The 12,175-nt window shown below is 42.3% G+C and overlaps 1 protein-coding gene and 1 pseudogene across 5 annotated transcripts in view; one reads left to right on the top strand and one right to left on the bottom strand.

The window, feature by feature from the left end:
• The first annotated feature begins 6 nt into the window (after positions 1-6).
• PRUNE2 (prune homolog 2 (Drosophila)) overlaps positions 7-12,175 on the top strand; it is a 295,177-nt gene continuing 283,008 nt past the window's right edge. For 4 of the 5 annotated variants that reach the window (XM_010844906.1, XM_010844909.1, XM_010844908.1 and 1 more), the window contains exon 1: positions 7-170. In XM_010844906.1, coding sequence (XP_010843208.1) covers positions 135-170 — 36 coding nt within the window. In that variant the 5' untranslated portion in view covers positions 7-134. Of the gene's footprint in view, positions 171-201; positions 1,265-12,175 lie in introns of those variants that run through there. The other variant, XM_010844907.1, reaches the window with a different exon arrangement.
• Positions 8,189-9,057, bottom strand: LOC104992150 (annotated as a pseudogene).

The following is a 12,175-nucleotide window of genomic DNA, read 5'->3' as shown; positions in this document are numbered from 1 at the left end:
CCGAGCGGTAGGAGGGAGCAGCTGGTCGCTGCGTCCCAGGCGGCCACTTTCCGGGGACCCGGCTCCTCTCGCCCGGGAGCAGATAGTCCTCTGCGCCCTCCGGGTATCTCCGGTCCATAACCTTTCTCAACGACATGGAAGAATTTTTGCAGCGCGCCAAGTCTAAATTGGTAAGTTGAGGGCGCAAAGCCGTGTGCGTTGGTTCGCGCGCGCGCGTGTTGATGGGTGGGCATTACAGCAGAGGAGGAAGAAACAACTTTGCCACTTAGTTGTCAGGGAGTGCGGGCTGTCCTCTGGAAAGAATCTCTGCGACTCTGGGGGCTTATACCAGGCAGTCTGTCTCCATAATCCGCCCCCAGAGGCAAAGCGCCGGGTGGGGTGGTGGTGACCTGGTCGAAGCTGGGCGCTGTGTGTCCAGCTCTGATCTCTTTGGCTTGTAGTTGGAGAGACGCAGATCCAGTCAAATCAACAGTTTGCCCCAGAAGGCTAGAGGATAAATGGATGTGGTGGTCCTTGCGATAAAAGAGCCCAGACTTCTGCAGATGCAGTACGCTTAAGTGTAAAGGGAAGCTGTACTTTAGCTGAAGGGGATGATAAAACCTAAATGAGGAAGTGGTAATGCCGACCTAGAGGAATGTGTGAGAATAGCAGTTTACCCGAGCATCCCTTACATGGGGCTTGCTCCTTCCTGGATCCAGTCTCTCTGGGCCCTATCTGTCTCTTGTGGCAGAAGCAGAAGGGGAAAACCTCAACTGTTGCTGTTGCTTTGGGGTTTTCCAGATTATCTTTCTCCTGGAAGCAGACCAGCGTGTTGGCTGACTCTGTTTTACTGTACTGCTGTCCAAACAGTGAAGGGTAGTTTCTCACTGTGTATACTGACAGTTGCTATACATTCTGGAACAACAGATTCTAGCAGTTTCCTGATTCCAAATTGTTTTGGCTCTCCAGCATTGCAGTAATGAGCATAATGGAAATGTTTCTCTTTTGGCACTTAACAAAAAAGCTTTTGCCCATTTGGAAGCAATACCTTTAATGAACACTGAAAGCACCTTTTATAGGCTTGGCATAGGAGGAATTGCATAATTTATGTTGCCCTTAACCTTTAAACCTTCATAAAAGCCAAAATACAAAGTCTGCATTAAGATGACGTCTTAATCACAAGGCACAGTATTTGCAGGGTTTTTTTTTTTTTTTCTGTAACTCATTTACCCTTGCACAACAAAGGGAGTGAAGACGAATGTGTGATTCTTACAGAGATTTAACTGTAAGTACCCTTTAAAAGACTATTAAAGTTGATTCTTACAGAGATTTAACTGTAAGTATCCTTTAAGAGACCTTTAAAGTTGACTGATGCTAATATAAATACTTTGTTTTCTACCTTAAGCCTCCCAGAGACTGATAATCTGTGGGGATTTCAGAATAGAGGAGGTTTGTGATTGTTTCTGTGTTTACTGCTGACCCTCTTGTGGGTTTACTTGAGCACATGAAGGAAAAAACTGAAATACTTGCATTTCTTTTTTTCTTTTTTTGCATTTCTGATAGTATAACTATGCTCTTTGTTCTTTTTCTAACATTAAGTGAGAAATGATCAAAAAAGATCAATTTTGGCAACTTACTCATTTTTTCCATGGATAAAAAAATGTTGCTCAATCATCACGCAGTTGTAAACTGCACCTGTGTTCCACTCCTGTAACATTTATTTTAATAATAAACATTTAGATTGTGGGGTCTGATGTGAGCAAGCGGTTTGTCTCATTTCCGAAGAGCAATTGCTGAGGTGAAAAATTCCCTGTTTCAGATTAATTAGGTTAAAGTCATGCTTAAGTTTATTTACTGAGTCCTTTCATTAGAGGAACAGTTGCTCTTCATCATTAAAAAAAAGATGACAGGAAAAAGAAGTGATTGTTTGTAATACTATTCCCAGTTTCCTGCTTTAGCTGGAAGACTAATTACTGCTAATTTTATCTTTTTTCTTGTAATAGGTTTTTTGTTAGCGATCACAAGTAATCTTTCATCTTTCGCCACAGTAAAGGTGGTTTGGTCACTTTTAGTGTCACATTTCCCCCCACAAATTATATTTTCTAGGTAAATCAAAGTTTTACTTAATATACAACATTCAACTATAGTAGTAGGTAAACCTTTTACTTTAGAGGAGATATATATGTATATATATATTCACTCTTTGTTTAGGAGAAAAAAAATTAAGTCAGTAATTATGGCATTCATTTGTGAGAGGTTTATTCACAACAGAATTGTAGGGTTTTAAAAAATTAGGTTAATCCTTTGGGAAACACTTTAAGAAGAAGAAAATTATCATGCTGGTTCTCACCTAGACTTTATTAGACCAGAACTAGATTGAATTTAGGTGTTATCTTTAAGCCATTTTCCATCAGAAGTTGATATACATTTCTCTCTATGAAACCTAAAAAAATGTCTAATGGGCAGGGATTATTTCCTACCTATTTGACTTCTTTCTTTGATATTCTGTACATATGATATATATCTTTTAATGATTTGAAATAACCAATTCCCTTTTAAAGTCTTAATGTTACCAAACCAAACTTGGGTTGGCTTCCCTGGAAATAGAACTGCATTTTCTTGTACCATAACCCAGTGTCAGTAGATTGGCTTTACTGAGTACAGGGAAGCCAACCCAAGTTTGGTTTGGTAACATTAAGACTTTGAAAGGGAATAAACATGTATAATATCATATAAGAAGTGAATCACCAGTCCAGGTTCTATGCAGGATACAGGAAGCTTGGGGCTGGTGCACTGGGATGACCCAGAGGGATGGTATGGGGAAGGAGGTGGGAGGGGGGTTCAGGATGGGGAACACGTGTACACCAGTGGCGGATCCATGTTGATGTATGGCAAAACCAATACAATATTGTAAAGTAAAAAAAAAAAATAATAATAATAATTAAAAAAAAAAAAATGCAATGTTTATTTCAGGTTCCAAACAAGGAGTCCAGTATTTAGTACTCAAAAGGCCTGAACTCCCCAATAACTTTTAGGGAAAGGTTTTAAAAGTCATGGTGAGGGACAGGGGCATTGTAGGGTACACGATCAACTCATGAGCATTCTTCTGATTGGTTGGTGATGAGGTAATTGGGACCTCACCAGTTTCAGACCTTCTCTGGTTCCAACCACTCTGGGACCTATGTGCTTGTGGGCAGCATATAGTTAACTTCTACCTGATGGGGGTTTCAGTGTCTGAAAAAGAGCTCAAAGGATATAGCTCAGAATATTATCTATAACTCTTAAGAAGTCCTTGACTTTTTTTAATGGCTAAATTCTTATGATTTTGTCTTGTTTTTCTTTCTTTCTGCATTTTTTTCACTTCCCTGATCAAATTTATTCTTTGGAGCTCAAGGAAGGCCGAGGAGGTTAAAGTTTTTCCTGCAGAGGCAGATGGAGAACGCGGGAGGGGAGGAGTCTGCTCCAGGCAGGCCCTGTAGGGTCTTGTTGTGTTGCATTAACATAACCTCTTCATCACTGGAGCTAGCTAGTTTCAAAGACCAAAGAAATTTTAAATTGTAAAATGGAATTACTGTTAGCCGTAGATAAAATCTCCAATAACCAAAACTTTGGAGAAATTGTTTGTATGCCCTTTCTTCTGACTAGGAGCATTTATTATTCATCTGTCATTGTGAGGAGAGAAGCTCTGCTGTTCTAGGCCAGGCCCTTGGGTGGAGCAGAAATCTTTCAAGTAGAAGGAAGGTTTTTCATTTTTAATCAGGTAGCTTGAAGCTTATTTCTATTGAAATTGGGAGAGTGGTCTCCTAATTCTTTTTTCACCTCAGTTCTGCTAGTCCTCAAACTGAGGCAGATTCAGTTACTTAATCCCATCCGACTTTTTCTTAAATTTACCCTTCTGATACTTTCCCTTCATTCGTGAGAATATGTGGTATTTATGAGAAATGACAAAAGTAAACCTCAAGTATGGCCTAAGAGAGATCACTCTCTTCTGAAGCTCAAATGCTTCTCAAGGGGGCCTGCCTCCTGCCTGGTAAGAACTGGCTTGGGTACCTGCAGTTTCTCTGTAAAACACCTTAGCTGAAGGCGGAGGACAGCAAGGGAAATAGTCACTCCTTCCAAGCACAGTCTCTAGAAGTGGTGCCTTCTTGACAACTAGGGAACTGATTCAGTTATTTTTAAAACAATCAAGACACTAGAATTAGCACCAGGAGAGCAAGACCCCCCAAGGCAGTAGGGATGGAAATCAAAGGATGATGCTTGTTACCTGGGTTCCCTTCCCCTTAGGAGAACTCAGCTATGTTTCTTTTTCTTTTTTAAAACCAGTAATTATTTTATTATACAGGAGGATGAATATATCTTCCTGTTTTTACTGACCATTTAGAATTTTTTCCCAGTCTATTGAGAATTGTTTTGCAAAGCAAAAGATGATTGTTTTGCAGAGAATTATTTTTCAAAGTGATCCTTCAGTCGCTGTGGTTTATTCCTTTCTAAGTTTCGGCCATCGCAGATCAGCCTGAACAAGTCATTTCTGAGGGATAACCACACATCAGTTCAGTTCAGTCACTCAGTCGTGTCCGACTCTTTGCGACCCCATGAATCGCAGCACGCCAGGCCTCCCTGTCCATCATGCTGCTGCTAAGTCGCTTCAGTCATGTCCAACTCTATGCGACCCCATAGACGGCAGCCCACCAGGCTCCCCCGTCCTTGGGATTCTCCAGGCAAGAACACTGGAGTGGGTTGCCATTTCCTTCTCTAATACATGAAAGTGAAAAGTGAAAGTGAAGTCGCTCAGTCGTGTCCGACTCTTCGCGACCCCATGGACTGCAGCCTACCAGGCTCCTCCGTCCATGGGATTTTCCAGGCAAGAGTACTGGAGTGGGGTGCCATCGCCTTAGGTAACCCTTATTTTGAAAAAGTCATTATTTGATCCTCCAGCTATGTTTCTGATCTGGATACTCACTGCTCGAACTAGAAATAAGAGCAAAAACACATTTTCTTTTTCTCCTGCCAGTGCCCTCTTGACTTTTCCACCTGCCCATTCTGAGCTGAAATAGGGACAGAGATCAAATTCCATAGTTCCAGATCTATCTTTACATTTTAGCTGCACTTTCCATTTTCAGTTATACCATTTCTGTAGTGGTATCTTAGTCATTCTTAGACTCTTTCTGTGGTAAGAGAAATTGAAGATGGGGAGGGAATGAGGGCTTTGAGCCCTAGCCTGTGATTTGGCAAATGTCCTTCAATGTCATAGTGGTTAGCTCAAAAAAGTGTTCAGGCCAAGACAGCCTTATGATGTCAGTTAATGGTCCAAGTTCCCATGAACTTTGGAGAAAAAGAGGAGCTAAATGAGGAATGAGACCCCTGGAATTCTGACTGGCAGGAAGCCAGGGTCTCTACCCGGGGCAGCCTGGCCGCTGAGCCTCTCCCACTGCCAGACCACACCAGCTGATACAAGTCAAGGGGTGCTCAGGGCTGGGGGTAGCTGCAGCCCTCGTGCCCTAGAGCTGGGTCATGAGCCAGCATTGGGGGAAGTGTCAGCTGCAAGCAGAAGGATACAGGGCACATCAGTATCCCAGAAATGCTGTGGGGAGAGGGTCACTGTCACCGCCAGAGTCTGGGGAATGCATCTGCCCTCGAGCAGTGCCGGCTGCAGGCGAAAGGCTCATTTCTGCAGTGGAAACTGGTCCATATGTGGACTTCTATAGTAGAAAAATCCTGGGTGACCCTAAATGTCAACTGACACTTATGACACTTATATGCCACACTATGCTGTGTGGCATAGGGACAAGGAAGCACATTCAGAACTCCAAAGGACCAACCACATCAGAGTTGATAGAGGAGATGAGATTTCAAAAAAAGAAAAACACTGCAGTGTGTCTGCAGAGGAATCATCTTGATTGGAAATTGAGAAATATATCCTTCCTGACTTCCTTTATAGAAACAAGGTCATATGTATCAATAAAAAGCATCTTTAAAATGAATGTTCCATGCCTTTTAAAGGGCCATGGTGGTAAGGACTAAGAAGGATGGAGATGCTGGTAGAGCAGTTTCTTTTGGAAAGCTGAGCTCATTCTGATCACAGACTGCAGGATCAGCTCCCTCCCCATCATAAGCCTGGACTGGCGCACTTGAGACTGTGCCTCCTGTCAGCATTCCCAAGCCTGAAACTCAGGAATCCAAAACACTTTTGCGAATGTGGTGTCACCACCTTAGGGGCTGATGAGAAAAGAGCCCTTGATTGCCTTAGTCCTAGAGTCAGCTCCATTTCTCACTGCCTGAACTTTCAAATTGGAGAGCTGTGGTTTGTTCTGGCCCCAGGGCCAGAGAATGAGACTTTTTCCGGGTAAATCTCAGAGTAGATTGGTCTTCTCAAAGATAAAGAATTGGTGACTGCTGTTCGGACAGCACCTCGGGTCTGAGAAGATGCAATCAGGTGAGCAAGGACACTTTTTAATCAGGAATTTGGGGAATATTTTATAACTAGCTAAAAAAGCGACAGCTTTTGTATAACTTGTTTGTTTCTCTGTAGCATTAATTTGGGCAGATATTAGCAATGTTTTAGATTTGGCATATCCCCCTGGGGAGCTCTTGTAAGCAATAGTGGTCTAATGATGGATGGGTCACTCTTCCTTTACATCTACTTCTCCTTAAGGTCCTAGATGAGCAGAGAAAAGGGTGAGGGGTAAACACCTGGGTCTGAGTGAAGGCTGCAAAAGAGGAAAGAAGCTCTGGGACCAGAGAGGTCAAGTGCATGGTGTTGCCTTGGTCACTGATTCTTTTTGAACCCTAGAGTGATGGAGCTTGGAGTCTTTCTTTGAAAAGAAACTGGGGAGGGGCAGGGCTGATGTATTCAGGAGGCAGAATTCACAGGAACTTTGATATGACTGGTGTTCTCTGGGTTTGTGCAGTATGCAATCACACATTGCATTATGATTGTAATTGTATTATTACAATATTACATTTGTGCACATTGTAATTATGCACAATCACACATGGCCACCCTGCCACGGGTCCCAGAGTAACCTACTCAAAGTCTCTGGCAACGTTCCAAATCCATTTCTATCTGAGCTCTGCGGCTTTGGGCTTTGGTTTCTAAGGAAAAATCATCTTTCTTCTTAAGAGCTCTTGGGAGGCTAATTGGGCACTAGATCGCCCTGAAAAATTAGATCCACAAAGGTTAGGTCAGAAAAATTAAGCTGATATTACAGCCTTGGGTTTTTAATCTGAAAAATGAGATAATGATACCAGCTTTGCAGCCTTATCAGAAAGCCAAAATAATGTACCTACAGCCCTCGGCACAGAGCTTGAAACAATGGCTACTTTTGTTCCTTTGCCCCCAAGGTGTCCTTTCCTGCAGTTCCTTGTCTCAGTGAATGTCATTAGTATTCATCTGGTTTCTCCAACTGGGAACTTCCTTTTCCTCTATCCCTTCCCCACCCACCGAATCTCAGACATCCAGATGATTCCAATGGCCAGCTAGCCAATTGATCCCCTGCAGACCACTCTCCTTCCCATTGCTGCCAGCCAATGTGAAAGTGTCTTTTATTTCTGTCACATCACTCCCTTAAATCCTTCTTATCACTTTCCATTGCTCTTAGGAGAATAGACAACTCTCTTACCCTGACCCTAGGATCTGACTCATCTGCTGCCCAGCTTCTGCTGGCTCCTTCTCCTGGTTTAAATAACCCCTACCTCTTCTTCAGATCAGGCGAAGATGAAGGGAAAACTTTGCTGAATGACCCCTTTCCACCCAACCTCCCAGTTCATGAGTCTAAGTCAAGGTTTTGGGTGATGTTTTTAGATCATTTATCGTAGCTTGTTATTATATCTCTATTGGGCATGTGTGTTTGATTAATGAGAGTAGGGACCAAGGTCTCTGTATGGATTTGTTCCAGAGACCTGTACTCCAGAACCTGGTGCAGTGCCTGAAGCTCAGTAAATGGCCTTTGTTTGTTTGTGACAAGCTTTTTTTGGGCAATTAATCATTCCTCATTATCTTTAATTAAGCCCTACGTGAGGGCTAAGTTGCTTCAGTTGTGTCCAACTCTTTGCCACCCTGTGGACTGTAGCCCACCAGGCTCCTCTGTCCATGGGATTCTCCAGGCAAGAATACTGGAGTGGGTTGACATGCCCTCCTCTAGGGGATCTTCCTGACCCAGGGACTGAATCCATGTCTCTTACATCTCCTGTATTGGCAGATGGATTCTTTACCAATACCACCACCTTGGAAGCCCAGTTAAGCCCAAAGACCTTTCCAATCATATTTCCTAGAGATCATTTGACGCACTGCTCTCTTTAGCTGCCAATCTCTTGTCTCTGTGTTCAGCAATGGTTAGACAGATACTTTTTTCTCAGAAAAGAAATCCATGGTTTGTTGCCTTTGCAATAACAAAAATGTTGGAGAATGGGGAGGCAATGATGCTGCTGTTGGCATCTTTCACATGAACCACACCAAGAGGACTAGGTTGTCTCTTTCTGTTGGTGATCGCAGCAGAAGATTGTTCAGTTCTTCCCACGGTAGTGACTCTGGTCACCATATACAGGTTACCAGTATCAAACTTGTTGAAATCAGTCATCTTGCCAGATTTGAAATCAATCTCAGTGGAGTCATTCATTTTGGAAGGGAATCAGGATAGTGGATGATACAAGCATCATGGGTCACCAGATGAGGGATTTTTGGTGCTACAAAGATCTTTCTTACTTTGCACAAATTGTACTTGGCTCCTCAGGTATAATTCAGTGAACAACAAAGCCACCCTTGTGTTGCAAATCAGACAGAAGTTTTCCCCTTTCTTGCCAATGCTGGTGACATCCTTAAAGCCAGCAGGTGGGCTGTATCAATTTGGACCTTGCCATCAGTCTTAATGAGCCATTGCATGCAGATCTTCTTTACTTCATTTCCTGTCAGCAAATACTTAATCTGTTCCTTAGTAAAAGATGAGGGGAAGGTACCCTCTCAGCTCGTGGGGACCAGTTGATGGATGAGGAGCAAATGCCCTGGTCAGTTTACTCAGCATTGGATGCTTTGGAGCTGCTCCAGCCTTCAGGGGCTTCTTGGGGCCACGAGTCATGACTGCATGTGTCCCAGTCTTTGAGACCTCATGGACTGTAGCCCATGAGGCTCTTCTGTCCATGGAATTTTCCAGGCAAGAATATTGGAGTGGGTTGTCATTTCTTACTTCAGGGGATCTTCCCGACCCAAGGATCAAATCCTTGTCTCCTGTGTCTCTTGCATTGGCAGGCAGATTCTTTACCACTGAGCCACCAGGGAAGCCCTGAGCCATGACTGTGCTAAGCACAAAAAGGTGGAAGTGTTTTTAGAATGAATGGAACCATAAGATAAAAGCCTTGCAGAACTCATAAGACACTATAGTGGCCAAAAAATGAATAAATGGATAAGCAGATGCAGACTTTTAGAGACCTGAATCTGGAAAAGGGCTGGCCATAGTATATGGGAATTCGGGTTGGTTTACTAGAAGGAGATGAGAAATGTTAAGGTCGAGGAGTGCCATACAGTGATTTTATGTGGTACACACTGTGTACAAAATGTTACTGTAAAATAATGAGCCTAGTTTTTATGCTAATTGCTTGGAATCTGTAAGAATTGGTGGATTAAAGCATGGATGGATTGGAGAGAGGCAAGGAAGGGTATGGGCACTCTGCAAAACCACACTGGGCATCAGTAGACAGAGTGGAACTACTGGAGCCTTAGATCTTCCACTATGTGGTCCAAAGGGGAAAAATTAGACCCCCAATCCCAGCCATTTCACCAAGCTGGCCCAGCTTGTTGTGCTGCTTCTGGGCCAGCACTAATGTCATGAGACTAGCAGGGAAGATTTTTCAGTCCTTGATAGGAAAGTTGAAGGCCTTCCAGACTGGCCTCATCAGTCAAATGACATTAAGACTGTTGCAGGTGTGTATGTACTAAGACAAGAATATCTCTTTCACCCACAGTAATAAAAACACGAAAATGATCACGGTGAATAGGAGAGCCAGGAAGCCCTATTTACATTTTATAGAAACAGGGATGATTTTAATTTGACTGAAATTTGTTGACTATCTGTCTTATCCCTAAGAAATATATTTTTCTGCTTAATACTCAAAACAGCCTTGTGAGGTAGCTATTATTTCCTTTTGCAGTTGAGGAAACTGAGGTTCAGGTGGGCAAGAAGTTTGCCCAAGTTTTCAAGTCAGTAGAGAACAGAGCCAGTGTTTGCTCCCAGGTCATCTGACTACCATTCCAGGACCCACTCCCACATCTGTGTCTTCCCACCAATATCCTGAAACATTTCATTTTCTTTAAATAAAATGCAAGCAACTTGGCAGGTTTATGGGAGTGTTGGGTAGTGAGTTAACTTTGACCCAAGAGAGGTTCATTTCTCTGTTTTTGATTATTTTATATTAAAATATCCTTGGATAATTGACTAATCAATCAATATTATTGAGAACCTACTATGAGAAAGTTATGGTGTGGGACTATCTATGATTTGGTTGAATAAATTGGGAGACTGTTTCACTGTATGCCCAAGTGAAAGAAAAATAAAAGACCAATAAACTACTTGGAAGATAGGGCCTGTGACTAGCTTTTAGAGTGACTGGAAATATTGTGGGTATTTAGTGAATTTTTGATAATGAGAATGGATTTTTTAAAAAGTTAGAATTTGCCCCTTAGTTGCTATCAAAGTTGTGAGTACAGTTTTTGGTTTTCCAGATTCCTCATTTTTTTTGAACAAACAACTGAGTTTTTCATGTCCTACAGTAAGCTTCCTTCTGCTTTTTAGATTTCTTATGTTAAGAACTGATACATGAAAATATGTGCAAACATTATTTCAATTTAGAAACTTATTTAGATTTAGTAGTATTATATATAATATTAAAGGACACTTGCTCCTTGGAAGAAAAGCTATGACAAACCTAGACAGAGTATTAAAAAGCAGAGACATCACTTTGCTGACAAAGGTCCATATAGTCAAAGCTATGGCTTTTCCAGCAGTCATGTATGGATGTGAGAGTTGGGCCATAAAGAAGGCTGAGTGCCAAAGAATTGATGCTTTCAAACTGTGCTGCTAGAGAAGACTCTTGAGAGTCCCTTGGACAGCAAGGAGATCAAGTCAGTCAATCCTCAAAATCAAATCAGAAATCAACCCTGAATATTCATTGGAAGGACTGATGCCGATGCTGAAGCTCCAATACTTTGGCCACCCAATGGGAAGAGCTGACTAGTTGGAAAAGACCCTGATGCCGAGAAAGAGTGAGGACAGGAGAAGGGGGTGACAGAGCATGAGATGGTTGAATGGCATCACCGACTCAATGGCCATGAGTCTGAGCAAACTTCAGGAAATAGTGAAGGACAGGGAAGCCTGGCGTGCTGCAGTCCATGGGGCCACAAAGAGTCGGATACGACTGAGTGATGAGCAACAATAACAACAATATAGTGAAGTTCTCAAAAATGCATTTTGAGCCAAACCTTTTTCCTCTGTAATTTTATCATTACCATTTCATTTATGAATAATGTACCGTTAAATGTGAGCTCCAGTTCAAATCCCAGGTTCTGAATATAGTCAAAAGAATTCTTTTAAACTCACTATTAACCATAATTTCCATATCATTATTAAACATATTCATACACATTATCTTTTTAATTGGAGTATAGTTGATTCACAGACATTCACAACTTAGTGTTGTGTTTGTTTCAGGTGTATAGCATAGCGATTCCATTTCATAGATATGTGTATATATATTCTTTTTCAGATTCTTTTCTGTTATTGGTTATCAATTATTGAGTATAGTTCTCTATGCTATACAGTAGGTCCTCACTGGTTATCTATTTTATATATCAGATCAGATCAGATCAGTTGCTCAGTCGTGTCTGACTCTGCGACCCCATGAATCGCAGCAGGCCAGGCCTCCCTGTCCATCACCAATTCCCAGAGTTCACTCAGACTCACGTCCATCGAGTCAGTGATGCCATCCAGCCATCTCATCCGCTGTCGTCCCCTTCTCCTCCCACCCTCAATCCCTCCCAGCATCAGAGTCTTTTCCAATGAGTCAACTCTTCGCATGAGGTGGCCAAAGTACTGGAGTTTCAGCTTTAGCATCATTCCTTCCAAAGAAATCCCAGGGCCGATCTCTTTCAGAATGGACTGGTTGGATCTCCTTGCAGTCAAAGGAACTCTCAAGAGTCTTCTCCAACACC

Source organism: Bison bison, unplaced genomic scaffold (assembly GCF_000754665.1).
Source record: "Bison bison bison isolate TAMUID 2011002044 unplaced genomic scaffold, Bison_UMD1.0 scf7180017864212, whole genome shotgun sequence".
Classification (NCBI taxonomy): Eukaryota; Metazoa; Chordata; class Mammalia; order Artiodactyla; family Bovidae; genus Bison; species Bison bison.
This window is presented reverse-complemented; position numbering and strand designations above follow the sequence as displayed.